The following is a 23,836-nucleotide window of genomic DNA, read 5'->3' as shown; positions in this document are numbered from 1 at the left end:
TAGGTCGTTAGGGACGTGACCTCGCGTTGACAGGGAATGACAGCAATGTTGCATGAATCGGCTTTACAACATGCGATCGTATCTACGCAGTTCGAGTGGAATTTCAGTCAAAGACAGCAAAATTCTTTCGTATTTCATCTTCAAATATAATTCGAAAGCATTCACTGTATATATGGCTTTTGTTTAATCCTGGGTCTTGATATCCGACCCTCGCAGAGCCTAGACAAAACGCAGCTTGAGTGTAACGATTTGTTTACGCTGCAATTATATTTTGCTGTTTCATTTGCTAATTTCGCTGCCGTAATCGACTGCCTTGAAAGGTCCTTGCAATTTTAAAGTATAGAATTGTCAGATCTCGGTGAAATTTGCACTGTTTATTTGTGTAATGTTAAGGAATATGTGTATAAATACCCGGCGCGGACGAGCCATTTTTGACAAAATTATATGGCTGCATTTCCTCCGCGAAGATAGGAAATTGTTAAACTAAACTACAAAGAAACTGTAATGATAAGTTCGAAGAACAATGCACAGGATAAACCTTCGACTCGTACTTCATGCAAAAACGTCGATATCTCGAAGAGACTTTGATTTTGTCATGCAATTGCTATAATAGGATCAAAGGAAAGGTTTTGTAAACTGTTTTGACTTTTATATCACGTTAACACGATACACGATGTCAATAGTCTGACTCCAGATTTGCCTAAGAGAGAGGCTGATAAGGACGACTATTCAGCTTGAGAACCGTTAGATGCTAATGCGGTAGGCGGCAACGACACGAAAAGTTAGTTACAAGTGCATGGGTTTTTACTGGTTTAATTTCTGACGATCAATGTTTAGATTTTGTCCTCGACTGTTGTTATGTTATCTACTTCATTGTGGCCGAAATCGCCGGATTCGAAACTAATATAAGCATTAACCTGTAGAGCGGAATCGTGTCTTTTTGATGTTCACAGCTAAGTTATACTGAAGAACGACGATTTATTGTTACCTAGTGGTTATAAATGGAACGCAGTCTTGTTTATATCCTAAAAAAATAACTGGAAAACAGTTAAAGGTAGAAGTTTGCCATATAATCGAATAAAAGCTACTGTTTTTGACATTCTTGAGTTTAAAATTAGCATAATCCAGATCTGACTCCAAGAATACTGCAGACGACTGTCAGTTAAACGAAGGTAAGTTAAGCTTATTTTTGCGGAATAAATAGACTTTGTCGAACGGAATTATGATCTTTTCGTGCCTGGAATAATGGAATAACGGAAATTTTTGAGTCGGAATAATGGAATAATCAACATCACATTATTCCTCTTCCACCCCCGAATAAGATCATCATCTTGTTTATGAACACATACTGTATTTGCAAAATTCATGTTGTTGACACACAGACTGAGGTATTCGAAAAACTTTACAGAATCGATACAGCCGGAACTAAAAATAACTTTTACCAGTGTTAAATAGTTAGTACTTTAATGAAACAGAACCACCAGGATAAAATATGACACGCTTCGAGACTACTTTGTGAAGACATTTCGCTTTGAATTGTTTTATTTCTTTCACAGTGCGAGTTACACAGTGTGAGCGGCAAAGTCGGTAAATATGACACGAAACTTGACCTTTGTATTTTTGCGGTCAGATCAATTATCCCATCCTCTAAAATTAATTTTTATATGGATACAAAACAGTAAATTATACATAAGATAGGTAGACTTTTTCGAGCATAAACTGTAGCCAAAGTGAGTAAAACTAAAACACATTGAATAAATCAGATCGAAATGTGTTTACTAGAGTTGCGTGACCGTGACAATTTTTGTAGTCAATACATGAAATATTCACTATGCGTTTACTTCTCTCAACGGGTGGTTTTTCAATTGCCCGGGCTCGATTTTTTATATGTTACAGTACCATAATAGTACTTGACGCCGATCTATTTTTTATTCCAAATTTCGATGTACCAGGACACGATTTTTGCCACCAAAGTTACCCTTGTTTGAAGTGTTTACCAAAGTGCTCAAAATACCAATTTTCGGGCTTTAAAAAAGATCTGTTTAATTGCATCGTTTTGCAATATTTTTAGGTTTCTGTGTAGTATATTGGATGCCCCGCATACCTGCCAAAGATAAATTTCATACGTTCAATCTTCTTTCCGTACGAAGGTTTTGAATACCCACAAAAATTCGACAAAATTTTATGGCGGCGGGACGCGAAAACGGCCTTTTAACCTTTTGCCGATTTTCTCAAATATAAAAACCCTTTGAAAATTTTAAATGTCATTTTCGTAAATAGTTCACCAAAGGGTTTCTTTTGACTGAATATGAAGAAATGCGAATTAGGAGTTTTGAAATTTTTTTCTCGAAAATTCCAGTCGGTAGCACTTAAATATTCAACGTAAAATAAACGGAAGTTCGGAACGTGATGATGAGAAAACGTGAGCAATATTTGTTATATAACATTGTCAGCGCCGCTCAGGGAGACTGAGAGGGAATGGCTGAGAAAACGAACACTCAAAGGATAGGCACGACGATAAGAAATCTTAATACAGTTATTATTAAGGATGTTGGTTTATGACAAGTTATATTTGTTATAATACCTTTAAAAGCCAATGTTTTGACTTTTTTCACAGTTTTCAAAGGGGTCCTGTCGGGAGCCTGGAGAAAGCGTGACTCTTTTGCACGCTACCGGAAATAGTCCCACAGTTGGTTATGAAACGTTTTCTCTCATAAAACGTGAATCTGTTTACAACTTTTTTATATTGCCAAGTCATGCTCTCTTTTTCACGTTTCACGGTACAGTAATTTGCACGTCCTTAACACAAACGAAATCACCTTCAAATGGACAAAGAGGAATTTTGCACTCAATTTGTAAAGAATTGGAGAACCGAAGACTTACTAAACATTTTGCGTAGTGTAGAAAAAATGTCGGAAATATCCAGTCGACATGGTCCGCTCGAAGACCTTTTGCTGTCGTATTTTACGTCTTTTCAAAACAGTAATGTGGTACGGGATCATCTGTTTCCTCTCGTGGATGCATTGATGGACCACGGAGCTCGCAAAGTCAAGAAAGCACTAGACATCAGAATGAAGCAGCTCAAGACATCGCGAAAGACTTTGTTAAATTGTCCGTCCTGTGATTGTGTGTTTGAAAATCCAATCACGCTAACTTGTGGCCATACCATTTGTCAGTCCTGCCTCAGACGCAAATCCGAGACGGTCAGAGGTGGATGTTCCGAGGAAAGTTTGACTTTCTGTCCTCTTTGTGGAAATCGTTACACTGAAGATTTGGAAGCCGCATTGTCCGTGAATATTGTGTTGTCCGACATTATCAGGAAACGATTCCCTGAGAAAGCAAAGCATGCGAAGGCAAAGAGACTTGGAAAAAGCCATTTATTATCTCGATCTCCAGAGGAAGCCGTAGAAAGTTTTTCAGTCGCTCTCCACATCTCTCCGAATGACTATGATTGCCTCTGTTTGCGAAGTGATGGCCATTTGCATTTAAAGCTGCATTATTTGGCCCTGAGGGACGCTAACAATGCTTGCATTTTAAGACCGGATCTGCCAGACGCTTTTCACAAAAAAGCACAAATTTTGACGAAACTAAAGAAATTCGACGACGCAGTATTAGAGTTCCTGCATTGCGCTGCACTGGCTCCATCGGAGTCTCGACGCAATGAATTAACTGAAAGCCTGTTTAGATTGTTTACGTCACATGAGGTGTCAAGACTCGAGCAGAAGATTATTGCCCGAAAACTTGCGAACATTGTAACAGATGTTGAACTTGCAGACGACTCTTCAAAAGAAGGAGGCAGTGATGATGAAGTGTCCATCGGCAGCAGTCACGAAGAACAGAAAGTCGAGATAGATGAAGATGAATTGCAATGCAGCATTTGTGGCAGTTTACTCTTTCAGCCCATAACAACTCAATGCGGTCACACCTTCTGCCAGGAGTGCCTGAAAGAACGTCTTGAGTACGAACCGAAATGTCCAAGATGTCGAAAAACTGTTAATGATTCAACCGAAAAGAAAAGGAACATAACAGCGGTGTTAGATGAATTGATAAGAACTCATCTTGAGACGCAGTACAAGGAGAGAGAGGAGATGCATGCAAAGAAAGTGGAAATGTGGACAAGGTAAAACTAGCCATTTTAAAAATAATTTTACTCAACTAATTAATACTGAAATAAATATGAAAGACCAATACTGCTTGCAGCCCCGTTTCCTCTCGAAGTTTAACAAGCGGTTGATACGAGTTGTTACAGATTCGCAAAGTTATTTTGACAGGAAAGGTCTGTAAGCAGCTCCGTTATGCCAAGCTAACATACACTCTTCTTTTTTTATAAGAACGTCTAAAATTTGACTGAGCCCGAGGATGTTCTTATTTAAGTCCGCACATTTTCTGGAATTTTGGGGCAAATCTCAGCCTCGACGTTCTTATAAAACTGGTTCTTATAAAAAAAAAGAGTAGCTGGATGCAGTGTGGTTATGTATCGTTATTGGATTTCTTGGTATTGTAATTGTAATTGTCACAGTCTTCTATTTTTTTTTTATTTCCCATCTACTCTGACGTAGTCCAGTGGTGACAGTTTGTTAAAGAAGAAGTTTATCTGGTTTATCTTTGAAGAACTGCCAAAGAGTTCTTCAACTTTGATAGAGTCTGTCTTTTTTTTATTTTCAGGGTAGGTATTGACCAGAGTGTTGATATCCCAATATTGGTTGGCACTATAGCCATGCCACAACAAAGAGTTCGCTTGACGCTCTTCCATCCCTGTCACCGCGTCATGGTAAGGCGTTCCGTTGAATGGGGCTCCCGGATGTTCGGAATGTGTTTGCCCAACGAAGAGAAAGGTTTCGCTGACTATGGAACTGTGGCTGAGATCCAAGCGACTGAGAGTTTCCCAGGTGGAAAGTTGGTAGTTCAAGCAATTCCTAAACAAAGATTCCGCGTTGTTTCCCGTGGTATCATGGATGGCTGCCCTGCGGCCAAAGTAGAATGGCTTGAAGACGCAAAAATCGACGATTCCGAGGCGATACTGCACTTGAAGTGGCGCAACTCCATGAGTCATGTTATGCTGAAGAGGTGGTTTGGGGCACTACCTTTGGACGAAAAAGCTTGCATTGAAAGTGCGTTAGGACCTATTCCACCTTGTGATAGCCACATGCTTCTATCGCCAAACGGTCCTGCCTGGCTGTGGTGGGCTATGGCAGCAGTACCACTTCCACCACAAGAAAAACTAAGAATTCTAGAAATGCCAAGTGTAGCTGACAGGTTAAAAAGTATCCAGAAAGTCCTCGGTGCAATGCTAGAATCGAGCAGAGACACTGGGAAGCGTAGTGATGTGAACGAATAATTTTCACTTGCGAAACGCCATGCACTTGGGCATCAAGGCTCGAAAAAAGGCCTTTGAGTGTTCTAAAAAACCTTCAAACAGTACAATAATTTACAGTAACGATTCTAAGGTTTGATTTCGGCAAAACCGTTCGTGCTGTAGGCATGTCGTTAGATGGTGTTTTAAGTCTTAGGGTAATAAGGGCAATGTCAATCACAGTGATAACCCACTGAATAACGAGGCCTCAACTGAATTACAGACGTCTTTCTGTTTAAGCGTGACCAACTTTTTTAGTACGTTACTGATATCGTCAAAATCGTACACTATAAACTGTGATACAATATAGATCAAGATCATGGGCTATTAATTTTTATAAACGTTAATTCAATTCATTGCCTATTTGCCTACAAGACAAATTTAACATATGTATCATCAACAACAAAATGGAGAGCTTATAATTAGTGAAAGAAATGTGTAATCTGGAACAGTTGAGGGGCCGAGGCTGGAAAGGTCCTATCTGCTTGTGTATAGGCTGTTCAAAAATGCAGAGAGGACAGTTTTTGAACTTGCCCCTGAATAACTTAGGACACGTACAGTGAAACACATGCCACAGTAAGCTACAGTATCTGCCATGTTTAATTAAATGAAAATGCAGTCTTATATTTATTTTCAAACTGTACATGAAGATTTTAATTTAAGAGCTTTTCATGCAAAAAAGTAACCCTCCCTAAATTCCCTTTTTGATGCCGTTGCAGGCTCTTCTATTTTCGCTCGAAACTACACTTTTATATTTCCCTTCCGCAGGCTACCTTCCGATAAGACAAGTCACCTTGGCTTTTGCTTGTGCCTCGCTTTAAAGAATGAAACGAACCGTCACATTGAAAAGTCAATCGCTTTAAAAAAAAGCCTAGTAAAATGAACAGAAAACCATTTCGATACCGTGCAGGCGAAAGGCACTGTCCTTTAAAATTGCGCAGTGCGGCTAACTTCTTTACGTTCATTCTTGCAGCCAGTAAAACAATTACGGGGGTAGTAAATACATAGTCAACATGAAAGGGAAGATTTCGGGATATTTCTGGTCGTCTTTTGTTTTATTGTTAAGATACAAAATGCCTGGATCTCTTGCCAGTAGCTTTCTTGTAGTCCAAGTCCGAGAAAGGTGAATCCACAAGGGCATCACGGGTAATCCCACGATCGCTGGCAACCGAGTCATTCTCGTCGATTTCCCGCTCTAAGCTCGACATAGGGATATCTTCGATCTCGCCAGGGATTGCTTCTTTGAGCAATGCCTTTTCTGTTTCTTCCTTTCCCAGCAAGTCTCTGGTGTCTCCTTGTTTTGCAGTCTTCTTGTCCTCTGTGTCACTACCACTGAATTCATCAGGATCGATTGTGAAATCATCTTTAAGGGCATCACGAATGAAGTTCTCCACTAAAGTAACGTTATCGCGAAATTTATTGATGTTTAAAGGAATCTCGCTCCGTTTAGAAACCAGACTGTCAAGCGAGAGATTGTCGATGTTACTCTCGTCATTGCTCGATGAATCGGTACCTTGTTCGGCTTTCTTTGTCAACAAGAACCCCTTCACATCGCGAATGAGTGAGAACAATTTCGTCTCAATCTTCGTGATCTCTTCGAGCTTTTCATGCAGCTTACTTTTCAGATCATCACTATCTACGACACTTGTCGGGTTTCCAGGACTGGCGGCGTTGTTGTCGATGTGGCTTGCAATCTCCTGTTTCACAACCTCGTCAATTAATTCTTTAGCTGTGACAACATGAGGTTTGCTCGGCGCATTCGGCGCATGCGCCTGATCGGCTTGTTTGTGTTCTTGTTCTTTCCTTTTATGGAGTTTGTTCAGAGCTTGCTCCACTGCCTCACGAATCCCAGCTTTGTCGGAGTAACTGTTCTCGACTTTTTCTCTCAGATCGTCAGCACTCAACAAAGTGTGTTCCTTAAATGCGTCCATGATAGGAAATGCTGCTCGTTGGTGTGCATCGTCCTGTTGAAGTTTTTGTTTCAACAGGTTGCTGCTGTCGTAATTTGAGCTGAAAAGGTCGTCACCGAGTCCGAGATTAAGGCCCAGTAAATCATCTGAAAGCAAGTACACAAAGTCAGGCAACTAATATATAAAACCCATGTCAGTAGCTTGCACTGAGCTTATATTTGTTCTAAACATCACTTATTTATTCCAGCTTAGTCAGCTGCTTCAACATATTTTTCTTCCAGTGCCCTTTTTTGTTCATTTTTTGTTTACTAAACTAAGTGGAGTTCCTACAGGGTGCAGAAAACTGATACCTCAGGTTTTCGCCTTATAAAAATTACCTCAAAACAGAAGTACACTCTGAATTTTCAAGACAGAATTCATAGTTTACGCAGGTGATTAGGGTTGCCTTTACCATACTCCTCCGCCCTACCGGGGAACATGACTTTCAGAACAGCCTTTAAATGCCTGAATCCTCTATATGGCAGCGCCTACGCTACGAAATTGCCTTCGTGTGACACAAAACTCGAAGAAATGTTTCTTAATTGGTACAATGACAAGCTTCAACACAAGATTCCTAGTAATGTATAAATTTTATCTCCTTCGATTCATTTCTTAATAATAATAATAAAAGCTTTATTTAAACTGGAAATAAATCTATCAGCATTTATAAAAAATGCTGGTCTAAACAGCTGGTCTTCTCTTCTAAACAATGTTTCCTAAAGGTTACAGTTAATTTGGCTGCTTAACAAAGAGCTTAGTAGCCGGACGGCTTCGATATTTACCCATTTCATGGCTAGTTTTTGCTCGTGCACAGAATAAACGTCTCTAGAGTTTTGTTGCAGATTGTACTTAATTATTTTCAAGAATGAATGCTATTCGGTCAAGGAGGTGACGCATGAAGCTCACATCTTGTTGGAATAAATCATACGCTGTTTAGCCGCGCGCCAATTGGTGGCCTGGGAAAGCTGTCATGTTTCGCAGTTGCCTGGAAGCAGGAGGAAAATGGCAGTTTTTATGAGCCTCGCGCTCGAATCCTAATTTACCTTAGTGTTTATCGTAAGTAATTTTAACAAACCTCTTTTGGAAGAATCTGAAGACCACTGTGCGTTGATAAGTGCAGCGATGTCCAAAGCTAAGCAGAAAACAGCTAAAATGATCCATACACGGCTCCAGTTCATTGTGGGTCCTTGGAATAAAGAAAAGGAACTTTAAAGATGAATCCACTATGTGTCTATGTTGTGCCCTTAGCAATGTCATGTGGTTACATGTTTATTATTGTTGTTTTCGATCTGGTTTATAGCGATTATAACTTAGCTCTCCTAGTACACTTTAACCCGGGATGTCTTTAAGTTGTAAAGTAAAATGTTGTGTTAACCTACATGTCACTGGGAGGCTTTGCCACGGAAAAGCTTCAAACAACAGATCGTTCGAGAATCAAAACAAATGTTTTCATTTAGTTGTTCTTTTCTTTAAATTCTAACTAGTTGATTTGGGATAAAGGGAGCGCAGGTTTAAAGACGAACGGATTTCTTTTCCTGTCCGCCAAAAGTTAAAGAAAACAAAACATAATTACCTTAGTTGGTAAAACTCTGTTTCAGGCGTGCTTGATCATCGGTGTTCTTAAATAGTCCTTTTTCCAATAACTTTTCTGCTACGATTTCGGCGATTACAGATTCTGCTAAGAGTGAGTGTCAATTAATTAATCATTTCATTCCTGGTGTTTTACTCTTGTATGACGGGTACCAGCCAGTGAACAAACACTTATCAGCACGGGCAGTTTTATATAAGTGACTGTCGGACCTCCGGACAGAGCCGATTTAAGATAAAAAATATAAAGGGGGAAAATTTTGTTTCCGAAAATAAAAAATAAATAAAATAAATTACCTTTATTAAGACACGGTGAGGTTTAAAGCTATAAGCTTGAGGGGCCGTGTATTCCCGATGATTAGGCTTATTAGTGATATGTAGGCTGATGATAGTTGGTGTATGTAGTCACGGCGCAAGCCTTTTTTCCTGCCTCTTCCTTAAAGGATCAATCAGCGGCGAACCTGCCAAATTGATGCGTATTTCTTTATTCTGTGAATTGAAAAATATTGATTATATTGTCACGTGACTTAGTTGTTAATCGAAAGGATCCCAATGTATTCGTCTCTCAACCCAAATTCTCAGGCTCGTCCCGAGTCTCCCTCGTGCGGGGCCGGATACGGCATTTCCGGCTGGATCAACAAATTCTCTTTTAAGTTTAAATATGCGAGATTAAATGGTTACCTGAGGCCTTTAAAGATGTCCGAGGAAGGAAAGAAAAAGGTTTAATTCATTAGCATTTTCCGACTTTTCAAAACTCACCATACAAGAATTTGACCAAGAATATGATGAGTGATCAGAGCGTTTTGTTGTCCTCCTACATTCAGTCTCGGTCTGAAGACTTGGTTGACTTCTCAAGCTTCCAGCAACTGACATTTTATCTCACTTCTATCATATTTGCTATGGAGTATTTTGGGAGATCCTTTTAAATGTTTCAATCTTTCCTTACTATTTGTGTTTAGGCTTAAAATCAAATTCTGTAAATATATCAGCGTTAATTTAACAGGATGCCTCCCCTCTCTGCAGGCCTTGTTGTTTCCTTTTATCCTTACAATAAACACGGTGTTAGATACACCAGTTTATGTTTGCTTTAAAAGCAAAAAGTTCCGAGCCATTATCGATTTATTCACATTCCAAAGTGATTTCATGATTTCCGAAACCGGTACGCTTGGGTGGCTTTGATGTTGTTAGTGACTCGACTCATGATGGAGGGCAACCTTAACAAGACTTGAAAGATAATCTTTGTGAAATTCTTACTTGCCATACAAAGCTAGCACTAGCAAGCAGTGACAATGGAAACGAGATGTGAGAGATAATGGATGTTTCATTGGATATGATTTTTACTTCGAAGAATCGATTCGAGAGATGAGGTACAACAGCTGATCGGAACATCCCTGGCCATACAGTCGTTTGTTTTTGGTTTACAGTAACACTCATATTGGATCACACAACATTTGACTTCAGAAATAGGCTCTCTTACACTTAATTAGTAGATATTTAGTTGTATTGTGTAATTAACTTCCAACTACTCTTGTATGGCGAAATTTACTATGCTTCCTAGCTGATCAGGCTTCCGCGGTTTTTCGTAATTTTCTTTTTTATACATTTTTATGTTGTTCCACTGCTAGCATTCGGCAATTCTCAATTAATTTACTTTATAAGTTGGAAAATAAGTCGGTTTTGAAATCAAACAATTTATTATAAAAATTATGAACATACAAGAAATCAAGTGACCCAAAAAACAACAGCCATTGAAACGTGACTAAAGAGTTCAGATTCTTTGTTTAAGTACCACTAAAATAGTGTTAAATACGGGTGACATTTTTAGGGTCTTTTATTTTAGTTCATGTGTCCTCAACCTTGAGAAATCTATTAGAGATGGCAAAGGATACACTTCTTTGTAGTAATTTACAATGTTTGGCCTTTGTCATTTACCCCAGCCAGACCGTTATTTGATTGTGATTGTGTCGCACAATATTTGTCTGTGATTCTAAGATTAATTATCTCTGGCGTGATCTTGCAATTATTTTCTTTCTACTGTTTTAGAGAAATGAGGATCGCAATTTGTACCACTATTATCCTGCTAAATTTACAATGTTTTGCCGTGGCTTCCAAACGCAAACACGAACACGGACAAGTAAAGGACGACAAAAACTCTGTGCAAACAGTGAAATATCAGGAGCATCGAGATGTGTCACTGCTTTATGATGCAACGAAGGATTTGGGAGATTCTGCCGGCCAAACGGCGGTGAACAATTTTGAAGTCAAAAAGAAAAGAAAACACCATCTTAAAGGTCTGATACGGTTTCCAAATGGACAGAATGTTTCTGAGATGACAAAGGAAAACGTTTCGACTAGAGAGGGTGCTCTTAATAATCAGGACAGTAGAGACGTGGCTCCTGTCGTAAAGGCACATAACCTTAATCCTACAAAATCGAAAAGGAAAAATCTTGGCACTAAAACACATCTCCAAAACTTTATCCGAGCCATAAAATGGCATAGAATACCAAGCAAGGGCGCTCGCCACAGATATACAACAACAAGAAAACGAACCAAAGTTGAAGAAGAGCTCAGCAACGAACGCCAAAACATTGCTAGGGCACTTGATTCTTTTGACGACATTCAAGGATCGTACAGCAGAGGACTCGATATGGATGGCATGGATATTAAAGAGGTTAACATGATCGACAATAGTACTCTCTCAGACTATTTCCATGCTTTAAACGGTCCAAATACAAGTGATAGTAATAATAACAACAACAATGATTATGCTTCAGTGTACGGTCCTACACCTAATCAACCCTCGCCATACCCAAAGTTAGCATGGGATGACACCTCTCCGTCCAACACAGATGACAACAGCGGTAATGATGATTTCTATGACGCTATCGACCGAGGAGACGAACCTCCTCCGTTAAAAATGAAAAAGGTTCGTCCAACTAAGTCTCATTTCAACAAATTGAAGGACAAATCAGGCGAAGATTTTAGTTCTACGTCGACGAATCCAGAAGTGACATCTTCTTCTAAATTTCGTCTACCCTCTCAGGAGGATTTTGAAAACTTTTTTCGTGGAATGCTTGATCATTTTGGCAACGGAAGAAAACCTGCTCAATCTGTAAATCAGTTTAAAGCTGACGCCGATAATCACCAAGACAATGTTGGTAAGCAAAAAAACATCACAGCTTTCTTGGACGGCAACAGTAAGCATCGTCAAGGTAACGTGACTAAGCTGGTATCGCTGGGTAGTCCCGAGGTAGTGGAAGTAGCGAAACAAACGCAGCAAAGCAATATGGGTTATGCTGATGATCATACGATTCCACAGGTGTTCGATGATGAACAGGCTGGAAGAGATGGAGAAGGAGTAGCATCATTCTTTCCGCCTCCAGCGAATCCCAACACGTGGATGCAAGGTCCATTTGGCAACAATGGAAAGCCATTGCGTGAACCCTCATCCTCACCAAATAGCCCCGCTGAGAGTGCGGGAGATTCCTCTTTAGCCTTGCACATGTCTCATCGTCAACCGGTAAAGCAGATCAATCCTTATCTTGCAAGGCAACAAGAGGACACTTCACCCTTGAGTCCACCTTTCAAAGGAACTCGAATCATGGGAGGCAAAATATCGGGAGGTCAAATTTCCGGTGGTTTGATTCAAGGTGGACAGATCAAAGCCGGCTCGATAGAAGGAGGCGTCATTAAAGGAGGCCAGGTTACGGGTGGGCGGATAACAAATGGGACTATGGACGGTGGCGTGATTTCTAAGGGACAAATGTTAGGAGGACACTTAGTGAATGGCAGACTTGAAGGAGGACAACTGCTAGGCGGGAGTGTCTTTGGAGGGAGAATACTAGGGGGGAGTGTGGAAGGAGGAAATATAAAAGGTGGGGTAGTGACAGGGGGACGATTTCGAGGAGGAAATATGCAGGGTGGTATGCTTAAAGGAGGTGAAATACAAAGTGGAATATTGAAAGGTGGTAAAGTGGAAGGCGGTATTCTGCACGGTGGTAACATTGAAGGAGGAGAGTTCAGGTTTGGAGATATATCAGGAGGGACACTCAAGGCGGGATCCATGCTGGGTGGGCAACTGAAGAATGGTAGCATCGAGGGAGGAACGCTGAAAGGGGGGACAATAGACGGAGGTGTACTCAAAGGTGGAGTCATGGAAGGTGGTCAGCTGAATGGAGGGCTTGTTCTTGCTGGTAAAATCAAGGGTGGAATCATTGAGGGAGGAGTGATAGAGGGTGGTGAAATTGGAGATGGGGTGCTAATAAGAGATGGTAAAGTTAATGCTACAATCATTGGCACAGGGAGTTCTATTGATAAGAATCAGAGGCTTGGTGGATTGTTTAAACAAGGGGAAAATTCACAGCAGTTAGGACTCAAAGTTGACCAGCAGAAATTTCACCATCACAGTGGTAAGGCTGAGCATGGAGCAAAAGCCATGTCAGACTCACCGACAAATCCACCAACACCTACTCACGCACAGAATCATGGGTTAAAGGCAGTGAATCCAGATTTTAACGTCAAAGTTCCTTTACGAGAAGGAACTCTGAAAATGCTACCGCAAGAAAATGATTCAACGGATGACGACCTTGAAAAATTGCTTTCTGAAGGAAAGTCTGCAGATGAAAACACTCCTGAACTTTCTTCTCAGAGGTTCTTTGAAGAACAGGACCAACCCAGTCACGCCGTCCAGAAGAAAGGTTCAAAACAACACCATGTCGTTTTTGACGGGGTCGGTTTTGACCTTCCAAACGACGACTTTGTAGATCTTATCGACAAAATGAAGCAAGGCCCAGGAGCTGTAGAAGACTTGGTCAATTATTATACAAAGCCAAGCACAAAGGAGCACTTACCAATCGGACACATTTCAAAATCATCAAAGTTATCAACTTCCTCAGGAAAGAAAATTGAACATATCAAACCCGAAGATCTGGAAAAGAGACTTAGCAGCCCTACAAAACCTAGGTCCAGTGTTACGCATTCTAATAAGGATAAACATCTAAACAATGCCACGGAAGAGGAATCCGCTTTAGTATCATCAGCTGCTAACATTAGTAAAATAAAAGCCGTGCGCTTTAACACAAAGGATGCTGAGAAACGTAAGTTATCAATTTTAAAGAGACACTGTCACAAGATTTACTTCAAAAATTCGATAGCCTAAAGACATATGGAAACCTACTAATAGTGGTCAAGCTTTGTTTAAAATTCCTACGCCAGTGTACTGAAGCTATAAATATTATTGTGATGCCATCAGGAACTTTAGATCTTGACTTGGCATGAGTTTTTCAAGTTCTACCCTTGTGGCCCGGAAAAACAGCTAAAAATATTAATGGCTACAACAATTTACTTTATATCTTCATTTTGATGTACTAGGTGCATTTTATGTACGAGCAAGACCACTTCGCCAATTTAGTACTTTTTACGAAAAAGCAGAAAAATCCCCGTGACAGTGTGTTTAACAAATAGAAGCACATAAAGAAGTAGACTACGAGTAGTTGAGCCATTTTCCTTAGATCCTACGCTGTTTTGGGATAAACTTTCTTTTTTGCTGTTTTCCTTTTTTTATAGTAAGGCCGACTTATCACTGGTCTCTAAACAAACTCATCAAAGATCGGATACCTGGAAGCCCGGGGCCAGCTATAAGAACGCACGGAGAGATGAAAGCTATACGGGGAGGACTTCATCTCAACGGTCATAATTCATGGTTAGGCGCTGGAGATTTCTCTGGAGGATGTCTTAGCGGTATGTTCAGAAATGATAGCTGTTATTTTTATTATTCTGGCAAAGAAATCACCCAGTGTGTCCCTAACCAATTAAACCTGAAATGCTGCAATACACAACACTTAACATACTTTTATGCATTTTTAGCATAACCACACTGACCTATTATTGGTAATCACGCAATCTGATTGGCTACACAGGTGCCTACTATTTAACAATTAGACCGCAAGCTCGAGGTTTCTTTCGCCCCGAGCCAACTATCAAAAGCCGGTAGAAACCGAGAGCGAGCCGTCTAATTGCCTGTTAATAACCCACTGACCGATTATTAAATATATTTAATATATGGCCTTTTAGCGCTATTTCTAAACTGAAATATCTAAAAAACACCGAGCGTGAAACTCGCGCTCGCTCTCTGTGGCTCTCTTCGTCGCTCATACTAATAGAAGTATCTGTGTATGCTAATAGATTTGCATTTCAAATGTAGAAAAGTATAGTTACATTTTGTCGGTATTTATAGTCGTTCTCGGAATGTGCGCTTAGTTACGCTTAATTTTACATCACAACCTCAAAAAATCAATTCGAGCCGAGAAAATTGAGTTTCATAATGCTCGGTCGTTATCTAAGAAAATAATGCCCGCTCACGGTTTCACCAACTCTAGAGCACGCGGACTTTGCCCCTCGCCAACTATAAGGGAAAAAACACTCAAGAGTACCTTCTAATTGCATTTATATCTTTCTATTCCAATAAACATGATCGTTACATGATGGCCAACTAAGTGTCACCCCCAACAACACTATAAGTGATGGGGAGAGGAATGCTACTACTCCTAGCTGTAACGGAATTGCTTCATTTGAATAGTATAGCATTTGAGTAATCAACAATTTTGCGCCTTCTAGGTACATAAATCGAGTGCCAGAAGATTTGTTTAACTAAATTAGGTCAAGATATTTCTACGTAACTCTTCTGTGAAATTCTCATTAAACAAGTATTGCGTCCCCCCCCCCCCCCACCCCCCCCCCCCACACCCCCCCCCCCCTTAAACCCCCCCCCACACCCCCCCCCCCCCCCCCCCCCAAACCCCCACCCCACAACCCCCCCCACCCCCACAAAAACCCACCAAAAAAAAAAACACCCCCCCCCCCCCCAAAAAAAAAAAAAAAAAAAATATTAAAAAAAAAAAATTTTTTTTTATTTTTTTTTTTTTTTTTTTTAATTTTTTTTTTTCCCAAAAAAAAAAAAACCCCCCCCCCCAAAACCCCCCCCCCCAAAAACCCCCCACCCCAAAAAACCCCCCCCCCCAGGGGCCAAAAAAAAAAAAGCGCCCCGGGCGCTAAATTGAATCATTACGGTAAACAAGTTACTTCATCCATAGTAACGATATAATTTCAGATCCCGATGTCTGTGACGATGGGCTATCATTTGAAATGACCTTTCGACTGGACAAGGATGCTTTAAAGTACAACGACATGAAGTACATCGTAGATTCGGGAGCCTCTACTTTCAACTCCAAAGGCTTTACTCTGTACACGATTCACGGAAATCTGAGGGCTGATTTAGCAATTGCAAATCAAGAGTTTTGTTTACAAATTCCTCTTACGGTCCAACGATGGCAGGACGTTCTTGTAACATGGAAGAAAAGCGAAGGTAAATAACATCCCACGAACACAAAAAACAAAAAAAAAAAAAAAACAAAAAAAAAAACGGAAAATGTTAAAATGACTTGAGGAAACATCATAATTATGATCGTAATTCTTTTATCATATTGTACTGCGGTAATGAAATTTCTAAGTGTAAAAAATTAAACGTTGTTTAGAGTGATTATACACTTAGCTTTAGGCCTAGGTCAGTTGCCTATAAACAAAGCGTGACCGAGGATTTGAAATCGGAACGACTGAGAACAAATCCAGATAGTTGGAGGGTGGGGGCTCGAACCCGGAATCTTCTAAACTGCGGCTAAACTACTCGGCCACACTGCCTCCAAGGTTGAATTTTTATGGTTTTACAACTTGAGCTTTTGTCTTATAATTAAAAAATTACTAATCCATTGTCGATCTTTCATTTTTAACAGGAATGAAGATGTATGTTAACTGTGAGTTGAAGGCGCACACCAAAGGAAGCGAGCATTGCATTGGCTGTCACTCACATGGCTGTCACGTAACAGACACTAACACACTTCTGATGATTGGCAGGCCAAATTACAGTCCTCACTTTCACTGTACCAAGTTTGACAGCGGTGACATTTCTTTCTGGGAGAGATACCTGTCGGCTAACGATGTGGAAACGTTGTGTGGGGCACCCACAGGTAAATTACATGTCTTTTACAATGAAAAGGAAATTTGAAACATTTGTTTTTTTGAAACATTTGTTTTAAAAACAAATGTTTCAAAAAAAAACAAATGTTTCAAATTTCCTTTTCATTGTAACGGAAAGAATCTAACAAACAGAAAACATGCAAGGTAATGAAAACCTGAAAAATAAAGAAATTAAAGAGTATCACTAAAAGCGAAATTATGCCGATAGTTGATTTATTTTCAAGGCTAAAAAACTATAACAATATAATATTTATAGTTTATTTATAATATTTTTAAAGCCTTTTTAGCCTTGTATATAAATCATTTTGACCTTTTTGGCGAATGTTCTGTCATGGTGATAATTTTTCTCAACTCCCATAAACGAAACAGCTTGTTCGAAATTGCAGTCTAAACTAAAATTTCGATTTTCTGACTTCTGTCGACATGATCGATTTCCTGTCCTCTCTTTTTTGATTCTGGTAACATTAAAACATGAATTTCCATAATATCCATATAATAAAGTAGGCACTACACCTGTTCAGTAAAATGCGGATTTGACCCTTGATTCGACTCATTATGTGTAAGGCAAACACACGAGAAATTATACCCTGTTGTAGTAGCCGGATGTTCCCTCTGTTGCTCTCTCCTCCCGGCCTCTTTCGTGGGGGAGGCGAAGTGTGCCCCGCGCGCTTTCGTTTCGTTCTCTCCGGCTCCGCGCGCTTCTTTTCCCTCTCCCCGTTCCTCTCCCTTTTCCCCCCGCCGGTCTCTGCGGGGAGAGAGCCCTCTGTTGCGTGAACTCAATTACAACGGGTGAGAAGCCACATGTTTTCTTCCGGACTGAAACAAAAAAACTAATATTTTGTCAGCACTAACAATAACTAGGAATAGCGTGACGTTTGGTATTTAAAAACAAAGTCCAAGGATCAAGGATAATCTATTTTTCTCGACCCGATTTGACAGAAGATAGCCTTTTCGATTGCGGTGATATTCGATTGCCCTTTTATGTATTTTGCATAATCACCTCGCTTGAAAGAAAAATCTACAGTTATCATAATTACATGAATTACCATAATCACCGTTATAGTAATTACAGGAAAAACTGGTCAATGTTACTATAGCGAAGATATCGGTGACGTCACATATTGTTATTAATGTGCCAACCAGAGAAGTATTGACTGGTGAAACAAAGAGCTCTTTTGTTTAACTTGTTGTACATTTAAATAACAAAAAACAATAGATGTAAACAGAAATCCTCCCTATAAAACACGTGCATATCACCCTTGACCTCCCCTTTTCCTTATAACACAGTTTGTCTTTAAACACTGTTTGGCGCAATGTTGAACCTGCTAAAAAATTCTTATAGACTTCCTAAATTACGTAATAAATCTCATTTACGAAAACCGTTAAAAATTGAGGCTCGGCTTTAATTTTATAAATTTCAATTGCATATTGCTGTATTTTCATTAAGCCGCGAGAACATGTTGTGATCCGCACAATTTGTATAAGCGGTCGGCAGAGTCTAAAGCAGAATGAACAATATCAAATATATGAATAAGGAAAATTTAAGATTGGAATATTATCAAGAAAAACTGACGTTTCCTTTGGGGTATCAGTACAATTTAAAGATTTGAATCCGGCATAATAAGATTCTTTGATCGGAATTATTTCAGAGAAGGATTTGATGACAAAAAAATAAAGATACTATTTTGAGCTTAAAAAAAAGAAAAGATACGCGCAGAAGGCGGAATCGAACCGCTCCGATGCTAATCGGCTACAGGTTTGAAGCCTGCACCCCACACCAGTGAGGGTCATCCGCGCAATTGATATAATGTTCATCGATCGATATATATTACTTTCACACTGTACGCTTTCACACTTGTGGTGCGTATACATGCACCGATTAAAAACAGAAGATAATTTTTTCCTATTGTAACTTATTTGCTGTGTTGCTATGAAATGTCTATTTAAAATTTCGTTTGTTTTCTGTTAATATGAAGCATATAATTCAATAAAATGTTGCTTTTCTTAGCAATAATTTCCCTCCGTTTAAATCATCTTATTTACGCATGCGTAATACAACAATCAATTTTTGTGCATGAAGGAATATTAAAGGAAGAGCTAAATTATGCGAATAATTGAATTTAAGGTCGTCATCTTCTTATTTTTTTATTTTATTTTTTTCATGTTTTGTTCCTGGTTGTTTTCAGGAGAAATCGGTGACACAGAAAAAGTCAGCCCATCCCGCCCCGCTGTTACTCAAGAAACCAGTCAATTGATAGCACCAATCAACCAAGCTGTCAATCAAGCTACCTTTCAAGTCAATCCAGTGCAAAGTTATATAGCAAATCAACCATATTATAATCAATTTACAGGTAAGGGTGCGATGTCGCAATCTATTAACCGTCCAACGTTAACATTAGCTCCTAGTTTAACTTCACGAGTCGCTACATTCCCTGCTGCGCCAAAATGGATTCTGAGCGGTAATAATAGACTTAAACTGATGACGAAAGGACAAAAGGAGAAACATTTTTCAAGACAAATAGAAAATAAGAAAATGTTCCCTGTGTTAATACAAGGATCAGTACCTCTTTCAACTGTTAAAAACGTCCCGATTTTAAAGTCGTACAAAGGTAGCGGAGTTAGATTGGTGACACCTCGCTACAACTCTTATTTCCTTCATAACAAGCTTTTTCCTTTTGCGAAATCCAATGTTCTGTATAAAAATGAAAAGGAGGAAAACGCTGCGTTTTATTCCAAACCTTTTACACAAAATAGAGTTCTGACAAATCCAATGTCGCCTTCTTCTCGAAAAACACATGTACATAGTTTAACCTTCCACCCAGTTGAAACAGGTACAGTGAGAAACAAATTTATGCCTCTTTTACAAGCTTCCGGCGGCTTAGCAAATAGCAGGGGTTCATACGAGAACCAAACGACAGTTACAACTTCCTCATCCCTAGTAAATGGCTATCTAAGAGGCAGCAAATTTTTTAACGATGGTATCTCTCATAATTTCGGTAACATTGAAAGAGGGCAAGCATTACCTAACCCGTACTCAGCATATCTTAGACCCCGAGTGTCCCAAGCAAGCTCAGTACCAAAGATAATTCCAGGATCGCTTTTCAGGCCTGTATCTTCCAAATTAGCTAATGACGCCGCTTTTCGATTTTACCCCCGTCCCCCTCTTGTGAAAGGAGGCGAACTCTATTCAGTTGAAGATAAAGTTGTAACTGAAGGAGAGTTAAAAGAAAAAGGCTTACTTACCGACATTTTGTCACGAGATCATATACGTCACAAACCCGGTAAAGTTGGTAAAGAAGAATTTAGGAAAAATAAAACATGAAAGGACGTATTCGCAGCTATATGGTAGAATAAGAGAGTGTTGCCAGTGTTTTTAAAGCTAGATAGCTAGATAATATTCCTTGAAATTTTTCCAACAAACGAAGAAATGTCGGCAAGATTTTTTTCATGTAAAGACGACAAAACCTAGCGAAATGAAACTTTTTAAGAGTTTAGCAATGGCTTCAGTTCAGTTGTTTAAAAAGCAATAATTTGACTTTTCTTGTAACAAACCTTTCCATTAATTTACAGGCATTTTAGTAATTTAGTGAAAATGCTGAAAAAATGTAACATACAATTAAATATGTAACAGTTTTTTGCCCCTAACACTTTTAACATCGCGTTTTACTTCATCTTAATATTTTGTTACTAAGTTATTGTTTAGTTGTAACAAGTATTTTTATGCTCATCAGGCGCGTCGTCGCTTAATGATTCAAGTTTAGCTTATTCTATACTATTTAGTGCCATCTGCATTCCCAAAGAAACTGCAAATGTAGAGTATTCTATTTTTACAGGAAGTTTTTTTTTTCTTGTACCCTCTATGATAAGAGAACGAGTGCTGTTTTTGGAATTTCTTTGCTCGATTCTATTATTATAGCTTGCCGTCTGTTTTTGCTGTTGTTGACAGTGCTTGTTCCAGATTGAGTAAATTTATGTAGAAAACATGGACGGACTACGAGAATCCGCCAACAATCTTTACTGCATGAAACACGTTTGTAATACGAGGTAGAAAATGTTGCTGGGACAGAACCTTTTCCTTGCTATCTTTTTTGCTTTTCTGGCTCTTCTCTCTTGTAGCTATATGTCGAGCCACTATCTCAGGCCACAAACAAAGCCATTCCTTTTTTAATTTCCTTCTAAGTTACCACTCCTGATCAGTGACAAAGTTAATGCAGTAGATTCTGGTGGATTCTTGGAGGAATCGTCCCCTTATTTCAGAATCTGCTTTAATATATTGCAACCTTGTATTTATTAATTACTAATTACTAAAACTTCAGTCGATAAAATAAAATATGAAGTCAGTTAAACTTGTTTCTCAATAAAGCTATTTTTTCTTCCACGTATGGAACCGTTTTGGTGTTTTCTGAACATCTATCTAAGTAATGCTGGAGTGGTAACAATAGTTTCTCTTCTCTTCTTCTGGCCTTATCTGAGGGTCTGAATGGGGGTACCTCGATAACACTAAACACTTAATTTTTTGGCTCTGTAACATGAAACAGTAAAATTTTAGGCATTTTAACACTAACAGTAAAAAAATTCACTGTAACAGTAAATTTTCTCCAAAAAGAAACAAAAACGGCTCCAAATAAGCCAATATTATATTATTATTTTTTTATTTTAGTATATGAAGAAGCTTTCGGCCATTTTCCGAAGTTTTCCGATCAGTTCGGAAGATTTCCGAAGACTACCGAATATTCCCGAAGACTGCCGAAGATTTCCGAGGAGAAATCCCAACATTTTCTCTTAGTTCATAATTGATTTTATCCGATTTTTGAAGAGCAGCTAAGAATTTACAATGCTAAAATTTTTCACGAAAAAACCTCCAAACACCTAACAGTATTTTCTCCGATGAAAGTAAATATAAATAAATTGGCCAATGTAACAGCAAACACTAAAAATTATGGCAAATAACACTAAACACTAAACCCCATTCAGACCCTCTTATCTTTCTAAACGTCGCTTTAAGCTTCCAACCCTCAAAACCCGGTACACTTCACATAGCCCGGAGATCTGTCAATGGAGAGGTCCTATCCCGGGACAGTGTACTATGCCCGAATCAAAGCATTCACCTGAAATCGAAACTACCACAAATACTGCAGAGGAACGGTTCGAGTTCAGACAGAGTTCTGGAATAAGCGTTTGGTTGACAAACTTATACACGAAAAACCTCTGCTTATTACCCAAACAGTTAGTAAATAATCGCCAACACGACAAATTTATATAATTAACTATTTATCAGGTTTACAGAGTCATTGATGTGGCTTTGTAAAAGTTGCAAAAGCAGACTAACCCTAACCCTGCAAAATTCCTCTTAACGTTAATCCAAGTGAAGGCGAAGTAAATACAGGCAAAATTTTCTTGCAAATTGTCGTATAAAAATTTTCATTTGCATGTTGAAAAACAGCGTTATTGCGCGTATTGTTACCACCCGTGCTCAAAGTTGCGGCAACATGCTGCACAAAGTTAAACTGGTGTCTATCTAGCGCAATATGTTGACGTAAGTACTAATCTGCAACATTTTTTGGTGGTAATACGTGCAATAATGCTACTCAACTTGCAACATTGTTGCACGACAAGTTGCTAGAAAATATTAACCATGTTACTCGGCTTTAAATACATCAGCACAGTACAAGGGAGGCAAAAGATAATATCCTTCCGCCGTCTTTGGATTTGCGCCCATGCTCTCTGTAATGGACTCCTGCCTCCGTATCAGACTCAGTGGATGACAGGGCTCAGGGGCGCGCATGCTCTTCCGAGCTGATACTGGAGTTCACTGTGGTGTTTGAATCTTTTACTCAGGACTAGTACCCAGGGGAAGTGGTGTGAGCAATCACTTGTTTACAGCCTGGAGTATGTGGAGCGCATGCTCCAAGACGTGTGGTGTTGGATTTCGGGTTCGCAGGCGCTCCTGTATCAATCCCAGGCTCTTCCCTACTGGCGGATTGTGCAACGGACTTTCAATTCAACACCAGTCATGTTTCGATCGAGTGTGCCCAGGTAAAGAAAAAGTCTATCCTGATCTCGACTGACCGGTACCGGAATTTATTTCACGACCGACCTAACTGCTTAGCTGACTGTTTTCTACAGTCCGGGGCCTGTTAGTTCGTCTAACCGTCCGTCCGTCCGTCGGGCTGATTAAGTGACTGATAGACTTATCAGTTAATTACTAGATTAGCCAATTATAAGATACAACTCCGTACAACTCATTCAAATCAAAATATAAGTAAGAGCAACAGCGATGAAAACAGATCTAAAGTTGACGTTATAATTTGGCTTCCATTTCAAAAGCATCCTCAAACGTGCATAAAATAATGCTTCATTAAGCCGGGGCCAAGCAATATGGTGATAGACGAATAATAAAAAAAAAACACTCGAAGCATAACTTTTTTTTTGTTAGAAAAAAAAATTTTTTTATAAGGGGGGTTTTTTTTTTTTATTAAAAAACAAAAAAAAAAAATTTTTTCTCCACGCTTTTTTTGCTGCCGTACACACAAATTTTTTTTTGGTTCATGGAAAATGAGCTATAACCATGGGCTGTAAACCAATCAAAAATCAGGAAAGGCAATATACCATGGCTAGTTTTTAATAAAAAGTTATAAACGATGGCGCGGGTTAAATGTTTGCTGTTTTTTTGCTTGAGTCATAGTTTTTGTATTTTTCTACCTTAGTTGTTTCATTCCTATAACGTTAGCGTTCTATATGTTTTATACATTACAGCATATACTCAGCTGCTACAGAGACCAAGCGGTTTTTCTGGACCACAAGTCAGACTGTTTGCCTTAAATCCAGCAGCACGTTATTCAGGTAATTGAAAAAGTTTACGGAAATCTCCAACTACATCACCAAATAAGCCAAGATTTCTCAAAGACCACTAACC

General features: G+C 39.2%; 3 protein-coding genes and 1 non-coding gene across 6 annotated transcripts in view; 2 read left to right on the top strand and 2 right to left on the bottom strand.

Moving 5' to 3' along the window:
* The first annotated feature begins 2,458 nt into the window (after positions 1-2,458).
* On the top strand, positions 2,459-5,977 carry LOC144646746 (LON peptidase N-terminal domain and RING finger protein 3-like). The gene is made up of 2 exons (XM_078506429.1): positions 2,459-4,120; positions 4,666-5,977. The coding sequence occupies exons 1-2, from the start codon at positions 2,826-2,828 to the stop codon at positions 5,336-5,338; spliced, it is 1,968 nt and encodes a 655-aa protein (XP_078362555.1). The 5' UTR covers positions 2,459-2,825; the 3' UTR covers positions 5,339-5,977.
* LOC144646765 (uncharacterized) overlaps positions 5,938-23,836 on the bottom strand; it is a 25,873-nt gene continuing 7,974 nt past the window's right edge. The window contains exons 1-4 of one of the 3 annotated variants that reach the window (XM_078506450.1): positions 9,187-9,298; positions 8,876-8,980; positions 8,378-8,488; positions 5,938-7,409 (exon numbers count right to left, since the gene is read on the bottom strand). In XM_078506450.1, the coding sequence (XP_078362576.1) occupies positions 6,415-7,409; positions 8,378-8,480 (1,098 nt within the window). In that variant the 5' untranslated portion in view covers positions 8,481-8,488; positions 8,876-8,980; positions 9,187-9,298 and the 3' untranslated portion in view covers positions 5,938-6,414. Of the gene's footprint in view, positions 7,410-8,377; positions 8,489-8,875; positions 8,981-9,186; positions 9,299-23,836 lie in introns of those variants that run through there. The other 2 variants (XM_078506451.1, XM_078506452.1) reach the window with 2 other exon arrangements.
* LOC144646725 (uncharacterized) overlaps positions 10,011-23,836 on the top strand; it is a 16,560-nt gene continuing 2,734 nt past the window's right edge. Inside the window, exons 1-8 of the mRNA XM_078506407.1 lie at positions 10,011-10,256; positions 10,933-13,985; positions 14,455-14,628; positions 15,998-16,252; positions 16,677-16,910; positions 19,107-19,271; positions 22,759-22,956; positions 23,677-23,763. Of these exons, the coding sequence (XP_078362533.1) occupies positions 10,252-10,256; positions 10,933-13,985; positions 14,455-14,628; positions 15,998-16,252; positions 16,677-16,910; positions 19,107-19,271; positions 22,759-22,956; positions 23,677-23,763 (4,171 nt within the window). The 5' untranslated portion in view covers positions 10,011-10,251. The remainder of the gene's footprint in view (positions 10,257-10,932; positions 13,986-14,454; positions 14,629-15,997; positions 16,253-16,676; positions 16,911-19,106; positions 19,272-22,758; positions 22,957-23,676; positions 23,764-23,836) is intronic.
* On the bottom strand, positions 18,631-18,717 carry Trnastop-uca (transfer RNA opal suppressor (anticodon UCA)). The gene has a single exon. It is a non-coding gene; the product is annotated as a tRNA-Sec (tRNA).

The sequence above is a fragment of the Oculina patagonica genome, chromosome 3 (genome assembly GCF_052425735.1).
Source record: "Oculina patagonica isolate OP01 chromosome 3, crgOcupat, whole genome shotgun sequence".
NCBI lineage: Eukaryota > Metazoa > Cnidaria > Anthozoa > Scleractinia > Oculinidae > Oculina > Oculina patagonica.
This window is presented reverse-complemented; position numbering and strand designations above follow the sequence as displayed.

Coding starts and splice junctions, on each gene's coding strand:
- LOC144646746 (XM_078506429.1), top strand. CDS start 2,826: ATGGACAAAGAGGAATTTTGCACTCAATTTGTAAAGAATTGGAGAACC. Junction 4,121..4,665: donor AAAGTGGAAATGTGGACAAG/GTAAAACTAGCC, acceptor TTTTATTTTCAG/GGTAGGTATTGACCAGAGTG.